The sequence below is a fragment of the Myripristis murdjan genome, chromosome 12 (assembly GCF_902150065.1).
Source record: "Myripristis murdjan chromosome 12, fMyrMur1.1, whole genome shotgun sequence".
Taxonomy (NCBI): Eukaryota; Metazoa; Chordata; class Actinopteri; order Holocentriformes; family Holocentridae; genus Myripristis; species Myripristis murdjan.
In genome coordinates this window covers 25,997,265-26,010,510 of record NC_043991.1, presented here as the reverse complement: position 1 = coordinate 26,010,510, position 13,246 = coordinate 25,997,265, and the positions used below count along the sequence as shown (strand labels likewise).

Below are 13,246 nucleotides of genomic sequence, written 5' to 3'. Positions count from 1 at the left end.
ATTGCCTATACCGCCTATGCCAAAATCCGGCCCTGTTTGTGGTGATTTCTCTATATTCTTCATATAGTTCCATCAGCAGTGTCAGCTCCGCCGCTGAAAATGTCGAGGCTCTCCTTTTCCCCTCCTTTAGAGACAGTTGTATGTTCGTTTCGACAATCGACTGTTCTGGGCTGCTTATGTGCCCCGTGAACGCGCGCACTTGAGGCTTGTTCAAACGTGGCTAGAATTAGCGCTGACCTGACGCGGCTGAATCGCGTTAGTGGAACGGGTTGAGGCTTTAGTGAAAGTTGACGCTAATTCAAGCCAGGCTATATCACGTAAGCGCAGCTTTCTTTAGCTGCTTTCATGGAATAGCCCCCAGGTGGTGCTGGTGGCGCTGCAGGTCTGTTTGTCGTAATATAAAAAAAAATATGACACATTATCAATTCCAAAATCCATCCGAAGTGTAAACACAAAGCAAATGTTGCTGTTCTCCTGGTCTTTAGATAAAGATACAGTACAAATCGTCGTTGTTTGTGCACTATCATGTTTTATTTTTCAAGATTCCAGCGCAAAATATCAGTGACAGGCGATTAAGTGGACGCCCTCTGAAAGCTTAGGCTGTAAAGTTACGATGCTCGGCTTCAAATCAGATGGACATTATTCCCGCAACATGCTCCGTTTGGACCAGAGCGAGCTGGCGGACGGCTCGCTGCTCACGGCTCAGGAAGTTACCTTTGACCTCCCGCAGCAACCGCCCGCAAACGGGACTTGTGTTTACTTTAGGGTCGGCTGGGAATTCTCTGTGTTGGTAGTTCGTGTACAAAAAGCTAGTTGGATACGAAGATGTTTCAACAGGTAAATAAAATAAATAATAAAAAATAAGTTGGAAAATTGCTGTTGCTTCCTGGTGGGAAACTCATACCCGATAAATCAAACACCACAGGGGTGCCGGCTTCGTGCTGACAGCATTTTGTTTTCCTTTACTACTTGAGTTCAAAAGATATGACCATCCATTTTTCCATGGTTTGACAGAGCTTTTTAAGTACATGAAATACATACTCTTAGAAATTACTTACATTTTAAGCTTTTGTAAAATGGGGTTTAAAATAAATGCATTTTGATTTTCTTTAGATTACTGCAGGATTCATATTTTACTGTAGGCATGGAGCCTTAAAAAATTGTAATATTGAATTGCACTATTTTCAGTATTGGGGTGTTGTGCTGAACTGGCACTACAATATCACTGTATCAGCCCTATCTGTCAGTGTACTGTGCTTACTGAAGTGGAGTAAGAAATATCTTCAGACACGAGGTACACACAGTATAGTTTGTTCATGTTTACTGCATTTGCACATAATTTTCAGTACATAAAAGGAACCCTGAAACATTTTACAATGTACTAAGGTGACAGGCAAACCCTACGGGGAAAGATAAGACCCGGTAATAAAATACATTTTCACATAAAAGAATTATTTCATATGAAAAAAGACAAAGGAAAAATATTCAAATAAAAGGAGTTAATATTTACAAAAGTTTTTAACTTTATACAAAAGAAAAAAAAAACAATACAACTTCAGTACCCAAAATAATTCTCTATATTATAAGCAGGTCATGTGCAAATACAGTACAAAGTCAAAGTGAATACGTGGAGAGTAAGCAGGCAGACAGTTGAACAGCAGGGCAGAGAGGCAGGTATGAAGGAACCAAACGACAGGTCATTTAGCTGGCTACATTATGCAGGCAGTGAAGGGAACTGAACCAGGAGCTTTAGTAGCTGCAGTGGAGAGAGGCGTCACTGCTGTGATCCTCAGAAGATTCAGAGTGCCTTCCAGCTATTCCTCTGGAAACCGGGACGGGACTGCTTATTTGCTCGGGCGGACGGTTTGCAGTGTCACCTATTGGCCATTGACTGGAACCTCCTGTGGAAGAAAAGACAAGTTACAGCACGCTGTACCATTAGCAGACCAGGCTAGCGCTAATCATGTCACATCTTTGGTCTCAAGCATGCAGCGTAGTTTGTGAATTCTGGGGGAAAATATAAATCAAAATATGCTGAAAATGTCCAAAGTTTCACACTGCCTGCAAAAACATGCATCTGACATCTTGTTAAGAAAAGATGCCTTGGTCAAGAAAGAGATGGCTTATCATGCATTATCAGTGCACAGGTATATCTGGACAGCCCCTCCCTCGTGATGTTCTGGCATCTGCTCCATGCAACAAACAAGATTTGGCCAACAAAACCTGATGAACAATCTCATGCATCAGATCAAACCCTGTGGCTAAACCACACTAACCTTCGTCTGGTCCTCCAGACAGGCCTTTCAGGCCAAAGAGGGTATAGTAATTTGTCTACCATTATAACACATGAACAGAGGATGAGAGAGAAAGAGAGCAATTCATTTAACAAGAATTTGCCACTGTGAGTAGAACATTTGTTTGGCATCTAAATGGGAGGATTGCTGTTACCTCTAAATTCCCTCGGGCTTTCTTCAGCACTCCATGGGTCAGTGACACTATGTTGAAGAGGAAGAAAAACATGCAATAATATCAGCTCACATATCTTTAACTGTTAACATATTGGCACATGAAGCATGCAATGGAAAATTCCATTGTATTCTCTTAACCTTTGACTTTGTACCCTTGTACAAAGTACAAACTCATCAGAAGTGCTACCTTCAAGCAGAGGTGCTATATCTACGTTTCAGTTCCTGTCTAGTTTTCGTATCTAATCTTGGTTAAAAACAGAAACCGTGTGGTTACTGTCTGATATGTTTCAGCATCTCTGACCTTTGTATGATCCGTTTTCTATAAATAGACTGAACACTTGGTGTTGGTTGTCAGTGTGGGTCAGTCAGCTAGACGTTTGATCAGACATCGTACTGACGCTTTTGCAAAAGCTTATAATAAAACTCACAAATACAATCTCAGTCTTAAGAACTTCATTTTCAGATTTTTTCCACCACAGGTAAAAAAAAGTTGATACAAGGTGATCGTCATACATTGATCAATGATGACTCTTTCCATTCCCTCTTTGAGCTGGTTGGTGGTGCGTAGGCGTTTAACTGCTCCACTTAGCATCCTCTCCTGCTGGCACAGCCTGCTCTTCAGCCTGGCTATCTCATTTTTCAACAGTTCATCCTGGTAATGAGCATAAGAAAGGATTAGGTGTGGACAATACATAGAAGCTTCACTGTGTACTACGTGTACAGTACATGTGTGTGTATGTCTACCTGCTGGTTGTTGCTGCCGTCCCCGGCTGTGCTGGCAGACGGCAGTGAGACTCGCCACACAAGTTTGAGCAGTCGACCTGCTTCCTCCAGGACCTGCTGCATGGTGTTCAAGCTGCTGGACAGATTCTTTACATGTGGCTGTTCCAACACCTAATTAGAAACATACAACAGATACACTTCAACTAGAATGACAACACAGCCTTGTTCTACAAAATGTTGCTTAACTGCTACTGGAATAATAAAATAAGAACAACTTTTTGATTAAATACAATTAAAACCTTATTACAAGGTTGAAATTTAAAAAGTTGTGTTACTTAAAATAAATTAGAAAACCTGGAAAAAAAAAAATACAAAAGTAGATGTTTGACATAGTTACCACTTACCCTGTTGTCGGGGCCCTGTTGCTTGAGTGTATGCAGACACTCCTGCAGGTGTGTTTCCATGCTGTGTGTGAGCTTACGGCCCTCAGAGATTTGTTTGCGTAGAGCATTGTAATCCTCAATCAGACCCAAAACATGGCGGCCATTGCGACTGGCCCACAGCCGGTGACCTGGCACTAGTCGGGAGGGCGTGCCGGAGAGACTCTCACCAGAGCTGCCACTGTAGTGGGACCCGTCATGTGACTCCAGCTGAGCATGATGTGTCACTTCTGTAAGGGTAACATAAATGCTCAGTCACTTTAAATTCAGTCTCTGAAATGCTAAAAGCTCAGGTGCAGTTTTGTCGTGCCTGTTTAATTTCTCCTAATGGCAGAAATGTATGTCCTTAAGGTTGGGCAGTATCCAAATTGTGACACTGTTAGGACTTCCTCAAATTTTAAAAGAATAATGTCACACCGGATATGAGGTAGCATGTAAATGCTGAATTTATATATTAACTGCTATACTGTCTCCCACCACAAGGTGGTGGTCATGCTGCGCTTTACTGTGACTTCAGGGTTTTCAGAGCATTGATGTGTTAAGAGATAAAGCACATAGGTCAAACATGCTCTATGAAAAATATGATTCCATTCTCTGCCTAAACAGTATCTAAGACAGAGTAGCAAATGTTATGTCTCCCTTCCTTCTCCTGTGTCCTTAATTCTCCGTCTCTGGAGTGAACAGACGTCTTAGCCCGGCACACAGATTACACAGGAGACTAGCAGCTAGCGTGATTGCAGGAGGTTAGCCTGCTGACTAGGCTCCACGTCACAGTAATGAGATGATACTGTTGCTATTTTTAATTACCACGGGATACCGTATCACTGCCCAACCAAATACGGGTTTTTATCTAATCCCACAATCATATGTCATGCCAGCTCTGACAAGGAAGGATTATCCTTACCACGCAGGACATTGGTGAATTCATTGTGGGACTGAGAGGAGCGGCGGACAGGATCACAACCCTCACGACCAGGCGACCTGCCTCCCTCATCTAGGACAAAATGTAGAACCAACAATGAAAACCAGGCAAACTCTAGTGCTTCAAAAGCTGGGTCTGTTTGTATGTTCCAGGTAAGCAGTATAGATCACCTGGGTCTGTGACTGAGGCTTTACCTGAAGTGGAGAGCAGATAGTTGATATTGATGGTGTCAGAGCGGTTGGGCCGTCTGAGCAGCTGCTCCTCCAGTCTCTGCCTGAGCGCCGTGTTGGTTTGGATGCTCCTCTCCAGCTGCAGCCTCAGGTGTCTGATCTCTGACAGCAGCTCCCCAAGGTCCACTGAGCCTGAGGACGGGGCAGAGACAGGCTCCTGGGACGCCTCACCGGATTCTGCTCAGAGGAACAATGAAGGAGAGGCCAAAGTTGCCTTATCACCAATGCACAAACAATTCCTCTCAATTTTTAAGGCCTGGTTCAGGATGCAAGTGAAATATAAACATCATGGAGTTTACATAAGAAAGTCCAGTAGACCTCACTGAATGCAGGGAAATTAAATGCAGTACACAGTAAGTCTGCAACCAACTATTATTTTCATTTCTGATTTTTTTGATTAATCAGTAAATCTTTTCATCTATCAAAATCATCTATCAAAAAAATTTGCAAGTCACCAAAGCCCAAAGTGAGGTTTTAAAGTTGCTGAATTAGTTTGCTCAGCAGCCAGATAACCCAAAGTATTATTTTTATGTTATTTATGTTACACACACTTTTGTCTCCAAGTCAGTATTTACTGTAAGTAAGGAAATACATGCACAATCAACATCAACTATTAACAAATAACCTAATTAAAACTTCAACATGCTCTTTTAAAAGACAAGATGTGTGCCTTGTAGTACCTGTGTGTTTGTGAGCTCCAGTCTTGATCTTTTCGTAGACTTGCAGCTCCACACGCAAGGACTGGAGAAGATGTTGGGAGTCAGAAAGTTGCTGCCTCTGGAGGTTAACCTCAGACTGCAACCTGGATACACACACACACACACACACACACACACACACACACACACACCAAAAAGGGTAGGAAAGGGAGAGGAGAAGTGATCTAGCAGTGAACTCTGGGTGTCATGTGTCAGCCTCACTCAACTGTGTCACCAGGACCTGAGGGCTCAGGGTCACCTGTGAGGAGCTCAGCAGCATTATGGTGTGTGCATGCGTGTGGGGATGAGTCTTTAAATGATATACTCTCATGTTACTGAGTAGTAATAGTATAGAATGATGGTAATTGTAATGACTTTTGAATGCTAATTGGTTGCTTTGTGTAGTATAAAGTTACATGGGGAGACTGTTGTAATGATAGTATGTGTACACTGTGAAGGGTGGTAGACAACAGTGTGTTCTGGTAGTGATGCAATGATCGGACCTGAGCGTGTGTGTGTGTGTGTGTACCTGTGCAGCTCCTCCCGGCTGTAATGCAGTGAGTCCTGCAGCTGTGTGTTTTCCTGGCTGCTTCGCTCCAGCCTCTCCTGCAGGCGGCTGTTGTCTTGCCTCAGAGCTTCACATTCCTTCCTGCTCTGCTCCAGCTTGGCCGTGCGCCTGGCAAGCGTCTCCCGTAACTTCTCATTCTCTTTCTGCTTGTCTGGGGGGAATGAGCATGTTTGAGCACAAGTGTTTGGCACAGCTGTTTCTGAGATCAGGGTATGTTAAGTTTTCAATAAAGGTGTGGGCAAACTTTCAAGGCACTGGGCAGTAAGTGATGGAGCCACCTGGCGAATGGACAAAGTGAATGTTAATGGTTTAGCTGAAGAACAGCATCCCATGGATATATGCCGTTTGTTCTAAAAGTTCCAAAATTGCTCACCTTGATTACCTCAAAGTATTGCCTCTGGATAGGTGTGTATGTGTTGCAGATTAAGGATGCACAATAATATTGGCATGTCTTAGGGATCAGCCAATATCGGCTTGTAAATAAAAACATTTGTATCGACCTGAAATGAGAATTTCTGCCAATATGACATGTCAAAATGTGAAATAGGTCAAATTTGTCCGTGTTGTGGCTGTTGTCAGGATTATCTCAGGGAGAACATCATCTAAGCCTGTGTAAGCAGGATGAATCTTCTGGTTTTGTTTGAAAGGAAGTATGTAAAAAACGAATATGGCATGTTTTACATAACCTAAGTTGAAGTAGTTTTTGTATTTTGCACAGTGAGTGTATGCATTTTAAAAAGCAAAATACTGGTACATTAGATATCAGCAAAACAAAAAAAACAAAACAAAAAAACAAACAAACAAACAAAAAAAAATCCAATATCATGCACCCATATCACAGATTATAAATTGTGTGGTTCTTTTTATTTATTTATTTAGTTAGTTAGTTAGTTCTGTATGAGGTGAGCTGGTGTTACCTCTAGATCCCAGGCTGAGCTGGTCCTTCAGGGCCTGGTTCTGTCCCCACAGGAAGCGCACCTCATGGGCCAGCTGACCCTGCTCCTCTGAACCGTGGATGAAGATGTTGGTCGCTGCTGAACACAGGCACATACACACACTATCAGTCACCAAGTAAGCACACAGAAATAAAAAAAACACGAGGTGTCTGCACATGTAACACTTGCGAATAAAACACAGCAAGACAAAGAACAATTTTGTGTGCATACCCGGGTCTTTCTCCACCTCGGCCAGCCTCCGCTCCAGCTGTTCCCTGAGACGGTCGTTGGTGCGAATGCTCTCTTCCAGGCGCCTCCGCAAAGCTCGAATCTCCTGTAAATGCTCTGCCAGCAGGTCTGATAGAAATACACACAGTGGGGCAAGATCTGATCATTTGGAATATCATGATATTTGTGGCCATATATGACATTTTCTACAACATTGAATAGACTATAGATTAGAGAGTAGACAGAAAGAAAACACAGTAAGGGCATTTTTTGAAATGCTGGGTTGATGTTGGTATTGGGATATTGTAAAATACTGAGATACTCTGACAAGACAAAATTGTGATATCAAATTTTGGCTATCTACCTTATGCTGCACATGTTCAAACAACAAAATCATATATCAAGTCATGTATGCTCCAGTATGATTGTTTAGGTCTTTTAACAACTAATCCCAGAAACTACCTGAATTAATATAGTCCCCTATGAGTTAGTGTCGCCACTGCTAGTGCTCAACTTGTTGAAACAATTTGTAGTTATTAATGTCAAGAGAGTTTAATCAAACAGTTAAAACACTGGAAACTCTCAAATATTTACATTTTTATCCAAAGTAAGACGAGGCAGATCTAAAGTCTAGCAGATCTAACATCAAGCTAACGCCTTTATGAGACTGAAGCAGCACCTACATTTAAAGATACAAAACCAAATAAATAAAGAACAACTTACTCCAGTTAGTAAAAGTACAGTAGAAAAATGATTGACAAACTGCAACCTTAATGGGATAACAGAAGTTTCCAAACCACTTCTTCAGTGTCAATATCAGTCTAAACATTAATTTCACTGCCTAAGACTGGAAGACTACTAATGTGAGGAGCCACCTGCATAAGAGGTTAATACAAAACAATATAACAACTACAGTCAAGCATGGTGGTGAAAATATTAAGGTGTGGGGATGTTTCATCTGTTCCAGATTTGGTGATTTGTACAGGATCAAATACACACTGACCACAGAGAAAATAGCTCTCTATTCTGCATAAACATGCCATCACTTCTGGCTTAAAGCTGCATGCAAAAGCATTCATTTTCTGGTGGGACAATGACACTCAACATGCATCAAAAGCTACAAGAGGAGCAAGTAGTGTTGACTTGCATGGCTTTTACTCGACAGTCATCAGACCTTGACCCCACTGAACAGCTTGAACATTTGAAAAGGAAGGAGGTAAAACATGGTAACATTGTGTGGGATGCTCTAAGGGGTACTGAATAAATGTGGATTCTCACATTCTGCAAACACTTGTAAAACTTATGCCAGACAGTGTGAAAGCTGTGACAAACAGTGAATGCAAACAGTGAATATCAAATATTTTGTTAAAACTCCTTTGATAAATGATGAAACAAAATTATTGAGTTCTTGGTAGTGGACTCAAGAGTTTTGGAACCCACTGTAAAAATTAACTTGGAAATCAAATACATAAGCCCCATATTTACCTGGATTCATGGTGCTAGGCTGTCCAGTAGTATCCTGATGTGACGCTGGGTGTCCCTCTCCATTATGGCCATCTTTCTGAGGCCCTAACCCATCCCAGTCCTGGCCTTCATCCTGTCCGTGTTGGTGGGAGCTGGTCTGGGCCATAATAGAACGATGCAGGTCCAGCTCACTACGCAGGGAAGCGTTGAGCTCCTCACTACTCCTCAGCTGCTCCTGAAGTCGCCCATTCTCCCTCTTCAGACCCTGCAGTCTTCTGGCATTGTCCTTATAACCAGAAACACTTTGAGCCTCGGCTCCTCCTACAGGAGGCACTTGCTGCTGGACCTCAGCCTCAGGACCTATTCCTGTCCCATCAGCGGTGTGTCTCTGGCCTACAGATATATAGGAAGACAACAGCAGTTGTAAGAAACTAACAGACAAAATGCCATAACGAGTCAGCAGTAGTCAACATACCCACATGTTATCTTTAGAGGTCCTATTCATTGTTACAGCCTAGCCTCCATGCTAACACAACTAGTTGCAGAACCAACTTAACCTTTGTTAAGGAGTTTCACAAAGAAGAGAAACATGTTAACCTCTATACACTCTCATAGCACTAAAGAAAATGAGAGTTTAGGTCTGAAACCCTTTCTGCAGAAGCTCCCACATGACAATGCGCATAATCCGCTCATGTAATAGTCTCCTCTCTGAGGGAAACACAATTTGAAGATTAAACCGGATAGGTGCCACTGAATAATGCAACTTTAAGTGGAGGTGGACTGAAACTGGACACCTGTTCTGCCCTTCGGCAGCTCGTTTTGTCTGTGGGACGCCTGAGTGCAACAGAATAGACCTGAGTGGAAAATAAGTGCCATTACTAGCTAGTACTAGACTAGCTAGGCTGGAGGACAGAAAGTCAGGCAATCTTGAACATCAGGAACATCAGGAAAATGAAAAAAAAAAAAGAAAAGAAAAGAAAAAACAACATTTTTTTTTTTTTTTTAAAATGGAGCGAACTGAGTTAATTTCAGTTAAGTACACTGTATACCTGTCTGAGCCTATGTTCTGTGACACCTAAGACTATAATTAGAACTTGCTATCAAACCTGTTCACAAATAATTTTGGTAAATATCATTACTAAGACATGCTGAACTATTTTTGTTTTATTTGGAGGACTAGATTAATTAGAGAAATTATTAACACTAGCCCCATCTAGGTGCTCACCATGCACAGCTGCATTACCATGTGTGGTTGGGCTGCTACGGCAGGAAGGGGTGGCCCTGTCCAAGTGGTACAAATCAGAGTGGGAGCTGTGGTGGCTGCTGGGACTCTGGCCTCTCAACTGGCTCTGCAGGCTTTGGATGAGACGGTTCTTCTCCTGAAGCTCCTTAGACAACCTAGCAAAGAGGGTGAATTTCACATGAAAAAATCTACTTGCTGGGTGATGTAGGAGACGAAGCCCTCTAAGAGTCTTTAAGAGCAAAAGCCAACATCGAAAAGGGAAGAAAAGCACAGTTCATGAAAAGAGAAAAAGAAAAACGAAACATTAAGGGGTTAAAGAAGAATATGTCCCATAGATCTGCAACTTCAAAGCAGAAACACCTGATTTGAAAACTATGAGGAGAGTTCACAGCAAACATCACGCCGGTCTTGTGTATCAAACCAGGACGCCACTCACAGGTCCAGATGCTCCCTGGTGCATTCAGCCAGGTTCAAGTTTTGTTGGACCAGGAAGCTGAGGTGCTGCTGCAGCAGCTCTCTGTCGCCCTCTAGCTCCAGACGCAGGTTATCTAATTCCTGCTGGATTCTAGCTGAACTGTCTGGAGGGTCACTGAGGTTTTCCTTACAGGACTGAAGCTGCTGCAATCCCTGGTGGAGCTCCACAACACTGTCCGCAGCGGTAACAATATGCAATAACATGTCACTATAAAAAAACTCTGGCTCTTCAGTGTGATCAGTACAAAAAAGTTGCCCAATGTGATTGAAAAAATGAGTTTTGGGATTTTATTATAGTAATAAAAATATATATTTTTCATCTTTGGATGAAAAAAATCGTGTGATTTGGTTGTTTTGATGTTTTCCGCAATTATCAAGTACATCTACTGTATATTTTTAAGGTCGAGATGTATAGTACTATGATAGCAATATAAACCGTTCACAGGTCACATGTATATCAAATCATACAGTGAAATAGCTATTTTACAAGGACCATAAACACTCATTTTATCAGGCATGTCAGAAAATTACAATGGCAGCTCTTTGAAAACCCATTTCCTGGCAATGCCAGAACTAAACAAAGGCTACCATAGCCAATTGTTTTTTTTCCAGGAGTTCCATTCCTGAAAAAAAAAAAAAAAAAAAAAAAAACTCACAGCATAAAACCACATATAGTAGTTTAGATTATTTTATGCAAATCTGTGTGAATTCTCCTCCACTGACACTGCGTTCATCCAGACACAACAGCCACTCACAGGACTGAGTGAGTATGACAACAGTGACCTACTTAAAGTCAATGAAGCCTGAATGTTTGGGTTGGTTGACATGACAAAAATAAAAAAAATAAAAAACAGGTCAGTTCATCTAAGCCAGGACTGAGTAAGTGGGTCAAGAGCAAGGCACTACACAAAACAAACAATACATGTGTAGCCCAGGGTATTAAGGCAAAAAAGGGTAAAAACAACTTGTAGTGACATTTGCACACAGACACAGACACACACACACACACACCTATATCAGGCCCTTCCACCACTTCTGTCCCATAAAGAGTTTAAAATCACACCAAAACACATCAGCAATCATTACATAACTAATACCAAAACATCTTATTTGACAATCCAGATTAGAGAATTTGATTCAGGATTGGTTCTCAGTCCCAGTGCTACAGACACTACTGCTACATCTGTAATAAACATAGTGGAAGCACTGTAAAATGAATGAAGCCATCAACAATAAGCAACACTATAGTATAAGAAGTTGAGATTTACCTTTGAGCCAGTTCCAAAGCTGCAGCATCGTCATTATCTAGATGAACTTCTCCTGGCAGACAGAAGAAAATAGATGTGAAGGAAATGTCTCTCACCATCAGTTTCAACTCAGTGCTCTTTTGTGTGCATCTCTCTCTACTAGTTGCTCTTTTACTGTGTATGCCTTAAAGCACAAGGAAGTACTGAATCTCTACATGAGATGAATCATTGTAGCTTTGTTTTAATTACTCAAACAAAGCTGATTTTTAAAAGCCATTACATGCCTTAAGCTTCACTATGGACAATGTGTTGAGTGATGAGAACTCTACAGAGTACTGTGTATCAGCTAATTGCTGACTTTACATTATCTGAGATTTGATATAAGTGATATCAATCAAATGATCATTTGCATGTCTACTGTATGTAATGCGGTTCTAACGAGTAGCATTTCTCAAAAGACAAAGAGACAAAAGTACCACCAAGACAGCTACTTTTGTCAAGCCGTCCCTCCAGTCTGTCGAGGATGCTCAGGCTCTTGTCCAGCTGCTCTTTGAGGACCTCCCCCATGTAGAAGTCCACATCACTGGCCTGCAGCAGCTCCTTGAAGGCCCTGCTTAGCTCCTCCAGCTGCCGGCGCTGCAGGGCTCCCAGCCCGCGGCTCTCCTTGATCTGCTGCCTCAGCTGTGACAGCTCCCTGGCCTGGGATTGTACCAAGGAGTCAAGTCTAGGGAGAAGACAGAGTGAGGATCAGGAAAACAAAACAAAACAAAAAAACAAAAAACAAGAAGGTCAATCATGTAAAGAGGAAAGAGTTTTTGGCATTCCTGCTTTATTTGATAGCGACAGTAGAGAGAGAGAGGAAAGAACTGCAGGTATTAGAGGAAGGATGACATGTAGCCAAGGGCTCAGCTCTGCATTGAGCTTGGGCCATTGCACTTAAGGACTTAGCCTTGGTAATGTGGCATGCACTCTACAAGATGAGCCACTGGGGCAAACCCCTAAAAATGAATTGATAGAGCTGATTTTGCTCGTAGTGTAATATTGACAATGAAATAAAATTGAGTGCTGACCTTGCAGGAGACGCAGACCGGCTGCGCTGGTGGCTTTGCTGCAGCTGTTCAGTCAGGCTCCTGTTCAAAGTCCTCTCTCTGTCCAGCTCCACCTGGCTGGTCTTATCCTTCGTGGCCTGGTTTTTCCCCTCCTTCTTCTCTCTTAGCTCCACACTTGTGTTGCTCCTGTCTTGGGTGCTTCCGTCCCTCTGTAGTCCTTGTTTGTCCCTGACCATTGAGGGGTCAGAAGTAGTGGTAACTAGGTCACTGGAAAGGGAGTTCCTACGAAGGAGGCTTTGCATCTGAAGGATGAGTCTAGCCTGGCTCTCCAGCTGGACCTTCAGCTCTCTGACTTGGGCCTGTAGCTGAAGTGGATCCTCAGACACACCGTAGTCCTCATACGCCTGGAGGCTTTTCAGACTCACCTAACAATAAACAGGAGAAGGTTAGCAAAATGCTAATATCAGGGTCCACTACTATTTTGGAATGCACAATTTCCACAGCAAATCCATGTTGGATGGAACTGAACTGAACGCATACTAAGTCGTCATTTGGTT

The 13,246-nt window shown here is 42.3% G+C and overlaps 1 protein-coding gene across 3 annotated transcripts in view; it reads right to left on the bottom strand.

Moving 5' to 3' along the window:
• Window positions 1-1,304: 1,304 nt before the first annotated feature.
• cdk5rap2 (CDK5 regulatory subunit associated protein 2) overlaps window positions 1,305-13,246 on the bottom strand; it is a 39,986-nt gene continuing 28,044 nt past the window's right edge. For 2 of the 3 annotated variants that reach the window (XM_030064668.1, XM_030064667.1), the window contains 17 exons: window positions 12,711-13,114; window positions 12,117-12,364; window positions 11,662-11,713; window positions 9,902-10,074; window positions 8,698-9,069; window positions 7,216-7,341; window positions 6,967-7,083; window positions 6,011-6,200; window positions 5,464-5,585; window positions 4,748-4,960; window positions 4,536-4,625; window positions 3,596-3,861; window positions 3,213-3,362; window positions 2,982-3,120; window positions 2,449-2,495; window positions 2,277-2,331; window positions 1,305-1,901 (listed from right to left, as the gene is read on the bottom strand). In XM_030064668.1, the coding sequence (XP_029920528.1) occupies window positions 1,750-1,901; window positions 2,277-2,331; window positions 2,449-2,495; window positions 2,982-3,120; window positions 3,213-3,362; window positions 3,596-3,861; window positions 4,536-4,625; window positions 4,748-4,960; window positions 5,464-5,585; window positions 6,011-6,200; window positions 6,967-7,083; window positions 7,216-7,341; window positions 8,698-9,069; window positions 9,902-10,074; window positions 11,662-11,713; window positions 12,117-12,364; window positions 12,711-13,114 (2,916 nt within the window). In that variant the 3' untranslated portion in view covers window positions 1,305-1,749. The remainder of the gene's footprint in view (window positions 1,902-2,276; window positions 2,332-2,448; window positions 2,496-2,981; window positions 3,121-3,212; window positions 3,363-3,595; window positions 3,862-4,535; window positions 4,626-4,747; window positions 4,961-5,463; window positions 5,586-6,010; window positions 6,201-6,966; window positions 7,084-7,215; window positions 7,342-8,697; window positions 9,070-9,901; window positions 10,075-11,661; window positions 11,714-12,116; window positions 12,365-12,710; window positions 13,115-13,246) is intronic. The other variant, XM_030064669.1, reaches the window with a different exon arrangement.